This window comes from Physeter macrocephalus, chromosome 10 (genome assembly GCF_002837175.3).
Source record: "Physeter macrocephalus isolate SW-GA chromosome 10, ASM283717v5, whole genome shotgun sequence".
Lineage (NCBI taxonomy): Eukaryota > Metazoa > Chordata > Mammalia > Artiodactyla > Physeteridae > Physeter > Physeter macrocephalus.
In genome coordinates, this window is record NC_041223.1 from 35,165,010 (window position 1) to 35,183,337 (window position 18,328).

The 18,328-nt window shown below is 34.1% G+C and overlaps 1 protein-coding gene across 6 annotated transcripts in view; it reads left to right on the top strand.

Annotated features, from left to right (window-relative positions):
- PTPRK (protein tyrosine phosphatase receptor type K) overlaps positions 1-18,328 on the top strand; it is a 598,377-nt gene that overhangs the window by 569,061 nt on the left and 10,988 nt on the right. For 3 of the 6 annotated variants that reach the window (XM_028494461.2, XM_028494460.2, XM_028494459.2), the window contains 11 exons: positions 392-576; positions 2,286-2,373; positions 3,329-3,405; positions 3,601-3,618; positions 6,149-6,185; positions 7,495-7,592; positions 8,019-8,135; positions 12,893-13,047; positions 16,065-16,200; positions 16,397-16,546; positions 17,653-17,826. In XM_028494461.2, coding sequence (XP_028350262.1) covers positions 392-576; positions 2,286-2,373; positions 3,329-3,405; positions 3,601-3,618; positions 6,149-6,185; positions 7,495-7,592; positions 8,019-8,135; positions 12,893-13,047; positions 16,065-16,200; positions 16,397-16,546; positions 17,653-17,826 — 1,235 coding nt within the window. The remainder of the gene's footprint in view (positions 1-391; positions 577-2,285; positions 2,374-3,328; positions 3,406-3,600; positions 3,619-6,148; positions 6,186-7,494; positions 7,593-8,018; positions 8,136-12,892; positions 13,048-16,064; positions 16,201-16,396; positions 16,547-17,652; positions 17,827-18,328) is intronic. The other 3 variants (XM_024122493.3, XM_024122495.3, XM_024122494.3) reach the window with 1 other exon arrangement.

Genomic DNA, 18,328 nt, shown 5'->3' on the forward strand with positions numbered 1-18,328 from the left:
CAATTTAATCAACAATGAAAACACTCTCCAATTGGCAACTTGATCTTCTGGTCCCACTCTATACTGCTCTGACTGCGGGTACAAGAAAAAGTCAGAACTCAGCAAAATCTCCCACTTATAGTTTTCAAAAGTGGATCAGGTGTCTCTCTCTACATCTCACAGCATGTATTGTCTTACTGATATACACATAATATACCCTGACCTCCTACCTTGAGCTGAAGTAAAAGGCTTTGTCTTTATAGGGGTGCTGCCCTAGGTCTATACTATATTTCTTTCCCTTCCTCCTATTATCAGAAAGATCATAAGATCTTAAAATCTTATTTGCATAGATATATATTAAACAAGGTAACTTTGTCTTTTTTTTAATCTTCTGGAATCTGAAAAATGGCAGATGAGAACCACAGTGCTACAGCAGAATCCAGTCGTCTTCTAGATGTACCTCGCTACCTGTGTGAGGGGACAGAATCCCCTTACCAGACGGGACAGCTGCACCCAGCCATCAGGGTAGCCGACTTACTGCAGCACATTAATCTCATGAAGACATCAGACAGCTATGGGTTCAAAGAGGAATATGAGGTGAAAGTTTCAATACTATATTGAATTTCATTTCTAACCATGATACCCAGCGCCATTTAACAGCTTTAACATAGCAAGCAGTGGAATAATCTGTAGACTGTCTAATCCTTTCTCTGTAAATGTACAATCAAGTGTACATATGAGGAGGGGGGGTAGATGGATTGAAAGAAAAGGGTACTTCCTGGGGATATATCTGGGTCAAAATTCATTTTAAGAAATAAAAAAAATTGTATCCCATAATTTATTTGACTGTTATTTAAAAACCACTTTGTTAGACTTTATATTTCCCCCACTCAAAAATCCATAGCAAGATACCTTGAGTCCCATTGTATCATTGCAGGTTCTGCTATTTGAAAGACCTAAGCAGTGGATGCTTTTCTGCCTCTTTGCTTGTTGACCCTCTGTTGAGAAATAAGATCTCGCTTTGTGCCCTAAATGTACTACTTGTCACTGTGAGTTTTGTTTTGAGGATTATAGGTTGAGCAGGGGCTGAGAAGAAAAACAGAGCACGGAAAATCCAGACAACAAAAAGAAGCCCAAAAAAGGACATGGGAAATTCTTCTTTCATCCTTATTGCCCCTTGCTACTCAAACCAAAATACCAAGATTATACTACAAAGGAAGTGATTTAAACTAAACATCCCAATAAACATAGTATAGCAAAAAAGAAACAGTTCCTCTGACACTTTTCAATTACTGAGAAATATCAGTCTGGGGTGTAGAAGAAAGTTCCTCCACCACTATACACACATATGTAAAGTAAAAGAGAACAAGCAGTACTTTACTTTGAAAGACCACCTAAAATACATCTAACTTCGTAAGGAATCTTCTAAACACTACCTTTTATTTAAGATTACTTGTTATATACCTTAGTTTGGGAGTGAGTAAAATTATTTTTGAATTTTGAATGTTGGTTTTAGATACATGCAGGAAACACTATGCTGTGGTAACAAAAGAGTGCAAGGAATTACAATATTCTGCCAGAGCTGGGGTTTTTTGTTTTGTTTTGTTTTGTTTTTGCTCATTACATGTATATTCCTGTGTACCTCGCTTCAAAGACCGTTGACTCTTTGAAGACCCCGTTTCCTGTGTTGAGCAAAGTTTAAGTTTTTCTGCAAAAAGAAATCTCTACCCATATTTTAAATTGCTGCATATGGTAATTAAACCAATCAACAATTTCATCTGTTCCAAGACTCTTGGAGATAGTGGCTCTTTTAAATTTCCATATGGTCTCTTGTAGAGACTCAGTCCTTTCCACGATCTTCAAAGAAACTGAAATGTGTATTGCACACGATTTAATGAATAATTATGGGAGAAAACAGGTTTTCTTTTTCCTGTTAGAAATGCTAAAGGAAGCATACTTTTGAAAGATGCTCATTAAAAGTAGTTTTGAAGTTTTTGATGCTTCCTCTAGTTCCATCTCACAAAGTTATAGTGATCTTAAATTTGAAATACTTTCAAGGTCCTTTTTTTCCCCCCTAAAATTGTTTCTTGTCCTTAATTTGAACTCAGTCCAATCCAAGATGAACAAGTAGGAGTCCAACAAACAAGCTTTGAGGTCTGAAAATTGAACTTGTTTACTGCTGTAGTACTCCCTTCCTCCCAGGGAAGATGGCTTTTACTATTTTGGTCTTCAGAACAGACAGACCTGATTCAAGAAAAGGAATTAAATTCAGTGTGCTTGTTAATTTTTTTTTTCTTTTTTTCTAGAGCTTCTTTGAAGGACAGTCAGCATCTTGGGATGTAGCTAAAAAAGATCAAAATAGAGCAAAAAACCGATATGGAAACATTATAGCATGTAAGTTCTCTTACAATTCTTGGTGAATGTAAATACTGTGTGTAGAAGATAAAGAGTAATTTGCAATTCCTCCTTATATGGTTTTAAACTTTAAAAAAATCCCAGAGGGTGACACATCTGTTCATAAAATAATCTATTTAATATTAAAACAGCATTGGCTATTGGCAGGGATTCAGAAATTGTCATCATCCTCATTAATTAATTGACTCAGACTCTTCACCCTGTGGAGATAACGTGCCGCTTGATTTTATGTTTACACATAAATGTATGGGGGTGTCATTAACAGCTGAAAATATTAGAATAACAAATACGAAGGATTTTCCTCCTGATGAAGTCTTTACGATGTATTCATGAGATAAATAAATTGATTATCATATGAAACCAAAGGGGCAATAAGAAAAGTAACAGATAGTTTAGCTTGTAACTAACTGCTGATTTACTTAGACCACTTTATTCTCAATTTAAATTATTTTACACTGTCTTTTGAATACATCAGAATTTAACCTTGACTCTCACAAAATAAGAAGTTGAGAGCAGGGGTTCGAAATTCACTCCCTAGTTCTGTGGCTCATTTGCTGTAAAGTACGGGGAGAAAAGATCCCACCCATATAGAATCATGCCTAACGAGCAAAATTAGGAGCTAAGGCAAGTTCAGTTCTTTAGAAAAATACTCAAATGATAATTTATCAGACATTATCATGTCCCGTAAAAGCTTCCTGACTATAAAGATGCTAGTCATTGAAGCTTTATTAACAGAATATTATCATTGTAATAAGTAATGAGCTCATTAAAGTTCTTGCATTTCTTCAAATGACTGGCATCCAAGGAAATTGTGAAAGTATATTATGGATAATCAGTTGTTAACCACTGAATTATTTTAAGTCTCTACTAGGGTCATTGTCTCAGAACAGGGGGAAAATTTAATAGCTTTTATTTTATCCTTTAAAAAATTTAGATGATCACTCCAGAGTAATTTTGCAACCTGTTGAGGATGATCCTTCTTCAGATTACATTAATGCCAACTATATAGATGTAAGTATTTTTATCCTTCAATATGCCCAATTTGTTGGCTTATATATGTAAATCTTTTTGCTTGTTATTACCTATAAAGTGATTGCTAGCTTTTTAAAATAAAGAACAAACTGTACACTTTTCCTTGTTCTACGTCCTAGTACTTACTGACATTGTTGTGCTTTCTTTCACACCTGACTTTGGTTTGGGCTGTAGATTTGGCTGTACAGGGATGTAAGTACCACTATATGTAAATAACAGCACCCTATTATAAATATTTAATGTTAACTACTCAATTACAGTTACTACTAATGCTTACTACTAGTTATCTCTGCATGCTTCCCCTAATTAGCCTCATATGGTATACCTATGTTCATTTTTTTGTAAATCCTTTACATGTGTAAAGATCTATTTTACCTCTTTCCCTTTTCTATGTTTAGAAAAACAGGACCATTTTTAGCTTTTGACAATTTATTATGTACTCGAGTTTTATTTGTTGATGGTTTCTGTTTCTGGTTTTTATTCCTTACCCTTCCCCAAACATATGTGAGAAGCTGGATAGTATGATGTGTATTAGTGTTTCTGAAATTTTACTTTTTTACATTTGACTTCTGATGTTAAAAATGGGTAGGGAGACTATTTTGTGGTGTGTGGTATTGGTTTGTAAAGTATTGAAATTACTTAGGCAAAATAATTACTAAATTGAATTTGTAAAATACACATCACACATATATATTGAATAATACAAATGAAAGTTTGTTTTGATCATACATTCTGCTGTTCAGTTTTGATTACAGACATATCTACATGTAAATTCTTTATTTAATGGAAAGTAATTATCAAATAAAATAAAATATTAAGGAGGCAATATATTACATTACATATAAGAAGGACAGGCTCTGTTCATACTTCCTGGTTCAAAACCACACTGGAAATTGTGAGAATGTTGATTCATCTCTCTGTGCCTCAGTTTCCTCATCTTTACAGTGGGGGTAATAATAATACCGCTAACCTCATCATTTTGTTGTGAGAATTAAATGAAGTAATTCATGTTGAGCATTTAGCACAATGCCTAGCACATATTAAGCGCTCATTAAACTTAAGCTATTTTAAAAAAAAATAATCCAAACCTCGGTGTGCTGAAATTAATTAATTCTAAATATGCATTAATTGTAAGGCAAAAGGTAGAAATATCAAGTATTGCAGCATATATGATACATTTTTAGATATATAAAAGATATGAAAGTGAGGACCCAACTTTTTCTAATTTCTATAAATAGGAAATAATTTTTATCACATTTATTAAGCTCATGTTTTACTGTTATTTTGTGACTTGTCATTATTTATATATTTGAATTAACGAATTTTATTAAGTATAGTCTCTGAGTATATTGGTTAAATTTCTGGTCATCATTTTACTCTCATTCAATATTTCAAATTTATCAGACATCTCAACATGGAAAACTAAACTTAACAGTTTACTCTCTAGAATAAAAATATCAGCAGTTCTCTGACAAATTTGTACTTGTTCTTACCTATTTAGTTTAACCTTGGTTTTCTACCAAGACCCTGGCAGGACATTTGGTCCTATCCAAAACATCCATGAGACATTTGGTCCATGCCAAAAGGTCCTTGATATTTTGTCCTGTGCAAAATGTCCATGGAGACATTTGGTCCATGCCAAAAGTCCTTGATATTTGGTGCCATTCAAAACCATTTGGCATGGAGTAAGCTCATGCACATTTTAGATAGAACCAAATTTTAAGGACCTTTCAGCATAGACTAAGTGTCTTATGGACATTTTGGACACAACCAAGGGATTCTGTAAATATCAAGAACCTTGACATGGACCAAATGTCTTACGGATATTTTGGTTAGGACCAGATGATCTGCTAACTTCAGGCTTTTACCAAAGCCCTTTGCTCAAGACACAACAAGTCAAAGCTTAACCTTATTATACTATTAACATTTTTGCTATTCATGGTCTTTTGGAATTCAAACCAGTTGAAAGCAGCTAACAACTTATCCCTTATCTGGAATAATTTCTTTATTGAAACAGTATTAAGTGCTTAACCACATAGAACTCAAGGCACACTAAAAAAATAAAGAAAAAAATACTAAACCTTTTGTTCAGGATAAGATGCATTTTTCAAAAGATTTCTTTCCCTATATATGTGTGTACCCATAATTATGTGTGTGTAAATTAATATTATCAGCACACACAAAATAGTTTTGGCAGATTCCTGAACATATTATAGAACAGAAATATTCTCTAAAAAATCTCAGCAGGACTTTGACTTGATGCACACATGCATTGTCCAGCTCTAACATTGGAATGTTCTGTTATTTTTTTATGGTTCTAATATGTCGTTGTCTATTTGTAATGCAGTGTGTTGTACTTTTGGATGATAAAATAAGAATATTTTTGAACACAATTTTGCCAGGAATGAATGACTAAAGATTAACATGAAGGCATAAACATTTTAGTGAAACCAAACAAAATCTATGAAGTTATTTCCTAGCAAACAAAACTCAATTATGTAATATATATTTTAATCAGAGCCCTTAAAATATTTAATTTTTGCTTTATTTTTACCTTTCAGATAACCTAGGTTTGAGAAGTGAACTATGAGTTCACTACTCATTTCTGGACTTTTTACTGTAACTTAATCTTAACAGGTGGTTGTCTTCATCTTTTTATGCCTTCATTCATTTATTTCTGACACTGATATAAAATGATGACCAATTTGTTCTCCTATTTTAGGGCTACCAGAGACCAAGCCACTACATTGCAACTCAAGGTAAAAGTTTGCCTTTTTAAATGTAATAGAGTAACCAAACTTGCTTAAATCATCCATGTGATTTTTTTTTGTAATTTTATCTGAATTGACTGAAAAAAAAAAAGATCAGCTTTTCTGATTAACACTGCTTTTTATTCATTTGTATAATACAAATTGTTTTATCTGTTTAAAATGTATATAAATTAAACCTTGATTTATTTTTTTAATTAAAAGTAAAAGAGAAGCTGCTGGTAGTTTTGAGATTTGGTTCTTAGTATCCTGATGTCCCAGAGCACTAGTCAACAGGGATGGGCAGAGAAATTACTTATTTTTTGATGAAAGCAAGTTAGATCTCATCTTGTGTAAGGTGCCTGTTTTCTTGCAACAGAGTCTGTCGGCCTGGCATGTAATAGTACCCAAGACCAACACTGCTATAATAAAATACTGGACTGTCTTGCAACAGTTTTTTTAAAGTCAAGACTAAGACAAAACAAAGGGCTAAAGGGAACTTAGTCGAGTTCATTCTTCGTGGAAAATAAGAAGACAGTAAAGAAATCTTGTTATAGTGGCACACTGGGAAATAAAAGTATACTAACAATAACACCAAAACTATTCTAGTTATCTCCCCAAACTGACCACTGACCATCAGAAGAGAAACCTGCACATCTTATTTTATAAAAGAGGAAAGTAAAACAAAAGTTAATTTGTTCTTTTGACAGAGGTCATTTTCTAAGTGTTTTTCACATATCTTTGGTGTAATTGAGTTTAATTATAAACTCTTTAAAGTTAGAAAGATCATCTATGGTGAATAATATTCTGGTTTCATGGTATAGGGTAGAGTAGAGCCCAGTAGCTGCTTTTGCAGTTCAGAGATGATACTGTAAGATTAGAATGTGTCCTTATATGTATGATAGTTCTTCATTAACCCCTAAACATGCACTGTTTATAAATGATGTGTGTATATTTCATTGGTAATATGTGCTGTTTGGTTGATGGTGGTGTAAGACTTCCTATTTTGACATGTACATGAAGATGCATTAAAGTAACTTAGAGACAGATATAAGTACCCTAAAAACTAGTGATTTCTTCTTCTGAATTTGAAAACATAGAAGGCAAACTGAAACAAACAAACTTGTACATGCGTATGTTTTTGCCTTTAGTGTGAATTTAGATATGAACTGAATTTAAGTACTTTCAGTGACATTTTGTGTTAGACCTTTAATTTTTCTTCTTTGGGTCATTTAGTTTATATTGCTTTTTATCTTATCTAAACTTCTTAATAACTACAAAATTTCTCTGATAACATAATATTCAAATTAATTTTTTATAGGCCCAGTTCATGAAACAGTATATGATTTCTGGAGAATGATCTGGCAAGAGCAGTCTGCCTGCATTGTGATGGTTACAAATTTAGTTGAAGTTGGACGGGTAAGAGGCACAAAAAAATCTGTGTGTCACAGAATATGACTGTAAGTTGAATAGCAAAACATAACGCACTTAAAATAGAATATCATTCAATTGTTTGAAAAAAAATTCTTAGGCATACCATTACAAGTGAGTGCTCCTAAGTGAGTCTTTGATTGCTGAGAAATTATTTCTTATTTAATAAATAAAATAATAAATAAAATAAAATAAGCTTTGATTTTATACTAGAATCTAATTGCATTATCAGGCTTGTATGTTTTTATGAAATTGCACAAAATCTTTCTATTTATTGTATAACAGATTATCTCATTTATAGATTTTTACGCTGTCTTTTAATTGTGACCTGAAGAGTTATCACTGAAATTAAATCATCTTGGTTAATGTGTATTATATACTCAGGTTCACCTATATATACTTTTTGTTGTTTAGGTTAAGTGCTATAAGTATTGGCCTGATGATACTGAAGTTTATGGTGACTTCAAAGTAACTTGTGTAGAAATGGAACCACTTGCTGAATATGTAGTCAGGACATTCACCCTGGAAAGGGTAAGTACCCTAAAGTTCTACAAAAATATGTATATTGAAACTGTTGTTTTTTTTTCTTAAAATCCATGTTAAGATTTGTCTTGATGATGCTATCAAATCTATTCATTCATTCATTCCACAGATATTTATTTGAGAGGATCACATGTGCCGGGCATGTTTCTAAATCTTGGGACACATTAAATCCCTGCTCTTGTGGAGCTTATAGTCTGTTGAGGGGAGAAAGACATTAAAAATTAACAAATAAACAAATACATCATATATTTTGAAAAGTACTATGGAGAAAAATAATGTTGGGAATGGAAGTAGGGAAAATTGCTGAGGTAGAGGAAGGAATGGACTACAGTTTTAACAGAATGATCAGGAAAGGAGTTGTTGAGAAAGTAACATGAGTAAAGGCTTGAAGGAAATGAGGGAGTGAGTGATATAACTATTATATATCCCAGGGAAGGATTATATCCCAGGGAAGTTGTCCCAGGCAGAATATTCCTGATGGAGGGAAGAGTCATTTCAGAGACCTAAAGGCATGATATTCCTGTCACCATGAGAAACAGCCAAGAGTCTAGGGTATTCAGAGATGGGTAAGTGAAGGGGAAAGAAATATGAGATAAAGTCAGAGAAATAATAGAGCCAGATAAGTGAGCCCTTATGAGCTACTATGATAAATTTAGTTTGTATTAAAGGTAAAAGTAGCCATCCATTGGAGGGTTTAAGTCCAGGAGTAACATGATCTGACTTTTTTTAACAGGTTCAGAAAGACTGAAGCAGAGTGGGCAGTGTAGGTAGATTGAAGTAAGACGTAGGAGCAATAACATACATTGTTGCAGAGAAGTTTAATAAATTTGACCACACAAAAGTGTAAAATTATCTGTATCAGAAAATGTTTAATTAAAAGATGCACACACAACAAAAGAAATCTGTGATTATTTAATATTCCTAATTCATAGCATTAATATAAATAGAAAGGAAACAATAGAATGCCCCCCCCAAAAAGCAACTGCTAAGCTGCCTATTGAAAATGTTTAACCTCATGATATACCATTTTGTACTTTCAAATCAGCCAGAACTTTTTAAAAAAGAATTATAATCCTCAGTGATTTTAAGGATATGGTGAGACAGATATTTTCATATGTAGCTGATCAAACTTAAATTGACATAAACCCTCTGTAACTCAGTAAAGCAGTGTGTCTACAGAACTTTAAAATATTGATGTCCTTTGCCCAAGAAACTTACCTTCTATGAATCTATCCTAAGAAATTTATTTAAAATACAATGACTCATATATAGTCGTAGAAAATTATACATAACCATAACTGTCCACATAGATAGTTAAATTATACATCTATGATCTGGAGATACCACTCTTTACAAATGATATTTATAAGTAATTTTACCATCATAAAAAATAATTAGGGGAAATAGTAAATGGAAAGTACCATCATCCAGAACAACATAATTATGATGATGACAACTATAAAGTATGTATGAAAATTTCTTAGACAAATCAAGTAGAAAAAAATAAGCAAAGATATAGGAGATTTCAAGAAAGGAACCATCAAGCATGATTTAATGAATAGCTAGATCCCATTATTATGGAAAGAGAGAATTTGGAATATACATTCTTCTTGTAAGTTCATTAAAGTTTTATAAAAAAGCAATCATGTACTTAGTTATAAAGGAAATCTGAATATATAACAAATATTCAAGACGTTTCCAAAATCCAATGGAAAATAAAAACAAATCACTGACCAATGATCCCCCAAATTAGGCTCAGAAATCACCAAAGCCTCTTTTGAATACTCTTTGAACTATAGGCTTAAAACTAAAATTATATTGTAAAGATAAACAATTTCACGTCAAAATTTCCCACGAGTTATCTTATGAGAAAAATATATACTCAAAAATGATTTCTATTTTGAAAGGCAGTTTAAAATCTTGTGAAAATTCATAAAATTAGAAAATCAGAAAAAAAGTCAATAAAACAAAGGAAAAATTAAATATAAAACCGAAACACAAACAAAAAAGAACAAATTTCATCAAAGAGCTATTTCCTTGAAAAGAGGAATAAAGTAACTAAACCACTTGTCAATTCCAAATGAAGAACAATCAAAACAAAATATGCAACATTAGATAACACGAAAGGTGTATAACTACAGTTACAGTGCTATTAGGAAAATTATAAAAAATAGTATGTGTGAACTTGGAGACAGATTTTAGTCTAGGTACACTGATATTCTAGCAAATACTAATTTCCACAATTTGACTCAAAGAGAGTTAGGAATCTGAACAGATAGTAAAAGAAAATAGAATGAGTGTTAAAATTTGCCATTAAAATTGTATTATGGTTTCATAATTGAGGTTTCTTTAAAGAATAACTAATGAATAATGCCTAAGTTAATCAAACTATTTAGGCCCTAGAAAATCATTAAAACCAACTAAATGTATTTTAAAAGCTAGCATAACTGTGATAACAGAACCACATAGAAATAGGACTCTCTCAAGCTCTTCTGTCTCTCTTTTTTCAATCTCTCTCCCTTTCTCAAGTATGTACACACACATACATTGCAGACCAATTTCATTCAAGAACATGCTGAAAATTTGAATCCAGCAGTGAATTAAGAAAAGATCACAACATGATCTTTCATGATTGTTTTTTAAGAATGCAAGAATTTTACAACTGTGGTAGGAAATCTAGCAGGATATTTCATTATTTCAGTGCATTACAGGAGCAAAACCATATGATTTTATTAATAGATATTGTAATGCACTTAATTTTATTTAAAAGACATTTATAGTCATACTCATATTAGAAAAATAAGGAGACTAGCTAAACATGATAAAGTTGATTCAACAATAATCAGTAGCATACATGTTAAGGAGTGAAAAACTAAGGGCATTGAAGTTATAATCCGAAATGCAAAGTGGATAATCATCCTCACTAGTATTCAACATTTTTGGAAGCTCTAAGAAATGAAATAAGATAACAAAAGGAATAAACAGAAAAACTATTAAAAGGGACAAAATTATTTTAAGGTGTAATGATTTTATACCAAGAAAACAGGAGATAATGTTTATAAATGGAACTAATAAGCATTTAGTTAAGTGACTAATTCAAGATAAATATTCATATCCTAGCTTTTCTTCATGTTAGCAATAAACAGTTATAGATATTAAAAAATCTTTCACAATAATAAAAAAATTCTGAAGTGTCTAGGAATATATTTAACAAGAAAGATACTGGTCTTAAGTGAATAAAACCACAAAAGTGTATTGAAGGACACAGAATAAGATGTGAATAAATGGAAACACGCACCATGTCTCAGAATGGGAATACTTGGAATTAATACCTCGTTATGGATTTGACACAATACTGATTGTAACATTATTGGGGTTTTATTTTAAATTTATTTTCTTGTTATTTAGGAAAAACACTGAAAAAGAGTGATTTTTTTTTTAAATCACATATTTGAAAATTACTCAGGAATACTTAAGTAAAATGAACAATAAGGGAACATGCATTGCCAGATATTAAAATTTTCTAAAAAGAGCAAGGTCCTTACAGCAACTCCAGCAAAAGGATCAGTGCAGAGGAGATGAAGTGATTGTCTAAAGTCAGATCTTTGAATAATTTATGGCCTTCCTCACTGGAGCTGACTTGAAAAGTAGTTAAGAAAGTGATTTTATTTGCACAATTCCATGGTGATGTTTATCATTGTCACTATTATACTTACTTGTTGAGCCCTGCTTTGTGTATGGTGTTGTACTAGGAACGGGAAAGAAAAAGAATTATAAGATATGATCACTGGCTTTCAAGGTCTGGGTGGTATTAGTCTGTTTAAGATGGAAGCTAAAGATAAACTTTCTCAATTTAGTTCATTTATTTCATGCAATTTTCCCACCTTTTCTGAGGAACAAGTGAGACTGAGATTCACAGATATCTCACAGTAGAGTTGGAAATATATGGATCATAGTGGGGTTTGGGGGGCTACAAATGTGGATTCTTAAAAATAAATTATGCAGCATTTCATCTGTATTCTCCAAGCACTGCTACTACAATGTACAGGCTTCTTTTAACAAAAAGGAAGGGAAGAGCTTTGAAATGTGTATTGAAAGGGTCCTCTTAAATTAACCCAACAGGAGAGATACACAACAATGGATGCTTTGCTTCTTTCATTTTGTATTTTTGTTGCCATAAATAATCCTCTGTGTGCTGAATTATTTCACAGAGTTTAGAAAAATAGTCTGCCCAAAGAACAGTTTAGCTGTCTGTATATTTTTACAAACCAATCTAGAGTAGTACTGTTCTGGAAAATCCCTACATGCTATGCTTCAAAACTATTTTCAACATGGATAAGCAAGGCATCAAAATCTCTTTGTGAGGTGAGAAGTAGAAAGTTGCTTTTATACACCACTTGAGAACTCAGTGCATTGGGTCAGTAGGGCAGCATTTTAACTTCCCATTTCTTCCTTTTCCCCTAATCATTTTATGTGTTGTCATTCCAAGTAAGGAACAGACTGTCAAGGTAAATAAAATTTACCCAGACTTATAGAACTGAGCAAGACTTCTAATTTTCTTTCTTTGGCAGTTGTCTGACAATAAAGGTAAGCTCCTAGGCCATGTCAGCATCCTTTTTCAGAAAAAGCATGATCTTTGATAAATTTCTCATTTTTTTCATTGTCAATCAGGTCTAGTACTCGTGGTTGTCTTTAATGGCTCTATTTTGGTCCTTTTGAAAACACTTCTTTACATGTTTGCACAGAGGGGATACAGTGAGATGCGTGAAGTTAAACAGTTCCATTTCACCGGCTGGCCTGACCATGGAGTACCCTACCATGCTACAGGCCTTCTTTCCTTTATCCGGCGGGTCAAGTTCTCCAACCCTCCCAGCGCTGGCCCCATCGTTGTGCATTGCAGGTAAGTGGTAGTCCAAATGGCATTGACTGTGTGCAGCCAGCTTTTTAAAAATATCCAGACAAGGCTTGTAAGCACAAAAACTAATGCATACTGACAACAGGCGTCCCCACCCCCTGGGCCGGTACTGGGCCGGGGCCTGTTAGGAACCGGGCCGCAGGGCAAGAGGTGAGCGGCAGGGGAGAGAGAGAGAGGAGTGAACGAAGCTTCATCTGCCGCTCCCCCTCGCTCCCCCTCGCTCCCCATCGCTCCCATCGCTCCCCATCGCTCGCATTACTGCCTGAACCATCCCCCTACCCACCCGCTGACCCCCAGCTGTGGAAAAATTGTCTTCCACAAAACCGGTGCCTGGTGCCAAAAAGGTTGGGGAATGCTGACTTACAAGGTTTCAGCTTTCATGTATTACAGATAAGGTAAAACAGTAATAAAATAAAAGTTAACTCTAAGGAAGATATAAAATAGAAACTTCAGAAATAAATATATTCATTGTAATGTGTGTAGTATTGTCTATAATTGCGAGTGTAGAAACTCTGCCTTTTAGTGGCAACATCTGTATGTGGTGGTTTTTTTTTAATCACTTTTGCAAATCCCATATTATATTATGGAATGGTAGGTAAAGATAGAGATTTCTTGCCTATCTAGTAAATTCCCAATAGAATCCAGCTTTTAAAACTAAATTTGGGGGCTTCCCTGGCGGCGCCGTGGTTGAGAGTCCGCCTGCCGATGGAGGGGACACGGGTTCATGCCCCGGTCCGGGAAGATCCCACATGCCGCGGAGAGGCTGGGCCCGTGAGCCATGGCCGCTGAGCCTGCGCGTCCGGAGCCTGTGTTCCGCAATGGGAAAGGCCACAACAGTGAGAGGCCCGCGTACCGCAAAAAAAAAAAAACAAAAAAAACCCCCTAAATTCGGTAAAAATAAAATACAGTGTGTGTGTGTGTGTGTGTGTGTGTGTGTGTAAAGAAAAAAAACCATAACAATTCCATCATTGCTAAAAGTTTTCTCATACCCTTTCCAGTTTATTGTCCTTCCCACACAGAGGCAACCATTATTCTGATTTCTATCACCACAGATTTGCTTTGCCAGGCCTTGACCTTCACATATATAGAATCATACTTATGTCTTCTTTGCGTCTGACTTCTTTTGATCAACTTACTGTTTTTGAGATTCATCCAGTGTGTTGCTTTTATCAGTAGTTTATTTCCTTTTACTGCTAAATAATATTCTATTTTATGGACATATATCACAATTTGTTTATCCATTTTCCTGTTGATGAATATTGACTTTGGTGCCAGTTTTTGGTTAGTATGAATAAAGCTTCTAAGAATAAAAAAACTAAATTTGAGGCATACAGAGTTATTAAATGGTCTAAATTGCAAGAATTTGTGCTGTAAAACAGCTACTTAAGAATTTTTTTTAAAGCCATCCATCAGAGAACCTTGAAGACTACATCAGTAAAATCCAGCAAATATATGCCAGAAAAATCTGATTATCCAGACTTTCTTCTGATTAGAAACTTCTCTTAAAACAAGCTTTCAGAGACACTAAAAGCAAATTACATGGCCTCATTTTGAGATATGAACAGAAAAATATGTACTGAATCTGAAAAGCTTTTCCTAAATGCTGCACACTATTCTCAAATACTATCCCTTCCAAGCTACATAATAGGTTGTGCTTAAGCATTTTTTTTCTTTCTGAAAATCCAGACTATTCAGTATTTAAATGACCATGTATAAAAGGGGAAAAATAAAGCACAGAGAATACAATAAAAGTAAGGCATCCCATTAGGATCAGATACTGTGTACCTTGCAAAAAAAATCTGTTCAATCCTCCTCAAGAAATCTGATGTACTCTTCAATTACTTTCTTGTCTCAAACCCTGGGAACAGTGATTGAGAAGATGGTAGGCAAAAAAAAAGAAATAGAGATAGCCACAATACCTTTTACTTAAATTTCTTAAATAACAGTAAGTTTAAGAGAAATGACCAAATCTGGACAACAAAGAAATAATGTTAATAGTCTATCTATGCATTTAGAAAATGAGATAAATGGGTTTTCAATTATGGGGTGTCCTGACTTCTCATAGAGATTTACTTTCCTATGAATTGCTTGCTTCAGAAGTGCTCCAAGATTCTCAGATACTCTCTTGAAACAGAAGTGTCATTTTCTCCTTACACTTGGGTATCTGAATTTATGGAAAAGAGGAAGCTAACTACAAAGTGAATTTCCTGTAAGAATCCCAACTATATCTTGTTTGCTCCATTGACTTCTATATATAATTGGAGAAATATTTGTAGAACTATTTCCAGTGGGTAAAATAATCAACAGTGAATTATGATTCAACTACTGAATTAAATACAGTAAGATAGTGGCATCTTTGTGACCTGTTAAGAATTATATTTCATACCTCACAATTCATTTTCATATTCTCTTTGGATCACCATTCAAATATTCTTTTTACTGTTGGTCTCCTCCCCATTGATAACCGCCATTTTCTTCCCCACCCTCACTATTAACACTTCCCCTGAATTGTGACTCCTCAGATTTTCCATTTAAAGGTTTTGGAATTAATGTTCTTTTGCCTTGACAAGAGTCTGTCTGACTAAGACAGCATTCCTGCATTTTGCCTGAGTGCCCACAACCACGTGAGTGTGAGTCTCTCAGTCTCAGGTGAAAGTTTAAAGCACGAATCCACTCCTTGATCAATTCTACGAGCTTGAAATTTATGTAAAGTGAAGACTGTAAGAGAGCTATGGAACTTGAGTGACATATATACATTATTTTCAAAACACAGTTTGATTTGCAAAGCTTGTATCTTTTCATTTGTTCCAATCCTCAGTTTACACCAAAGTAGATACTCTACATGAAGTTATTTGTTCATTAATAAGCATTTACACAGTAAGTACAAATTATGTCTTATACTTTGTTAAATCAGTTTGATTCCACTTATTTGAAAATCAGAAGGATCTTTCAGTTTTCATAGACATGCTTCGTGCAGTTCTTTAGATCTGTTTATTTTTCAGTGCTGGTGCTGGACGAACTGGTTGTTACATTGTGATTGACATCATGCTGGACATGGCTGAAAGAGAGGGTGTTGTTGACATCTACAACTGTGTCAAAGCCTTAAGATCTCGTCGTATCAATATGGTCCAGACAGAGGTGTGTTGATTGCTGATTGACCTGACCTCTAGTGGCCTTTTTTTGTTGTTTGCTTTCCAGTATTTATCAAACTAAATGCTAGGTGTTTTTCACATAGAATCGATATTAGCTCATCAAGTCATGTAGAAAAAATTCTTTGATGAAAGAACATTTATATTAAATATTATGAAATTTTTCTTTTTCTTTCTTTTGATAGGAACAGTACATTTTTATTCATGATGCCATTTTAGAAGCCTGCTTATGTGGAGAAACTGCCATACCTGTCTGTGAATTTAAAGCTGCATATTTTGATATGATTAGAATAGATTCCCAGACAAACTCTTCACATCTCAAAGATGAATTCCAGGTATTTACTATTTCTACGGCCTCTTTTATGAACAACTTATTACAATTTGTTCTGGGCAGTCTTAATTCTTCTAAGAAACATCTTTCAAGTCAAATTTATAACCTTTGACCCTATTTTAAGTATAACATAATACCCGTCTCTTTCATTGTACGTATTACAGAGTCACTTTTGTGTTAATGAGCTCATATCTGCTGTATCTTGAAGGGCAAATGAGTTCAGACTCAGGGAAAAGTGTGGGAAAAGGTATCATAAAAGTCAAATTTAGTGGTAATTTGGGTGTGTTTACAACCTTTTTCCAAATGCAGTCTTATGGATTTTAACCTTCTGTGTTACTCACAACGTGAGATCAAGAACATTAATAATAATAGCTAGAGTTTGTGCTAAATATCGTCTCTAAATAATCCCCAAGGGCTTCCCTGGTGGCACAGTGGTTGAGAGTCTGCCTGCCGATGCAGGGGACATGGGTTCGTGCCCCGGTCCGGGAAGATCCCACATGCCGCGAAGCGGCTGGGCCCGTGAGCCATGGCCGCTGAGCCTGCGCGTCCGGAGCCTGTGCTCCGCAACCGGAGAGGCCACAACAGTGAGACCCCCGCGTACTAAAAAAAAAAAAAAAAAAAAAATCCCCCAATGTTTTCATTGCCCTTAAAACACCCCTATAGCTATGTGACTGTGAAGTCAAGAATAACTCTAGAAACCTAATACTTTGATTCTTTGCCCAGTGCTCTTTCCAACATGCAATAGCATGTCTTCAAATATGGCATATTAAAATGTTATTACCAATGATAACTTTATGATGGGTCATCATCATGGGCCACTCTGATTGCATTTTCTTTGGTTAGGCAAATCATTTTGCAGGTTGCTGTGTTGTTTAGCATCCCTTTCCCTTTTAAGAAGAGGCCCATTGTACAATGTGTGTATTGTTTCTTTGTCACTTCTCTGGCTTCATTAGCTTTAACTACAAAGTCTATCAGCATGTCATCGTGGCAAATGCCATTGGCTTGCACAAATCCTTCACTTTCTACTTGGCCTCCTAAATGCTTGATAGATCTGTGTTATGCTATTAAATGGGTCACTGTCTTTTAACCTGGGTTCCCTTTTCTTTTCAGACCTTGAATTCAGTCACCCCTCGACTACAAGCTGAGGACTGCAGTATAGCTTGCCTGCCAAGGAACCATGACAAGAACCGTTTCATGGACATGCTGCCACCTGACAGATGTCTGCCCTTTTTAATTACAATTGATGGGGAGAGTAGTAACTACATCAATGCTGCTCTTATGGACGTAAGAGACTGCTCTCTTTGTTAGTGTAAAGTGTCATGAAAAGCTGCAAAATTGATGAACACTGGCTAGTTCTCTTTTCAAGAAAATTTAAATGGCCTAAAACGGAAAATTGGAAACTTTCATTGAAATATGAATTTTTTTTGGATAATGATTTTGAATTTCCCTTACAGTGATTCTTAGACACTATAAATTTTAGACTTGACTATAAGTTTGGCACTTGGTTGTCAATTATTATAAAATTTCTGTACAAGAAATATCTACAGGTGATAATTTTTATCCTAATTATTTTCAGGAAAGAGAATCATGCTTATCTATTTCGAAGTTTTAAAATCACAGAATGCCATATTCTACTGAAATTGTGTTAGTTTGGAAATTTTTATCTCTGACATTTAATGTTCCAGTAATTTATAGCTAACTTGTTATATTGGTTATTAATTAATAGAGACTAGATATAAATAACTAAGGAAGGCATGGAAGATATCATGTTAACACATCGATCATA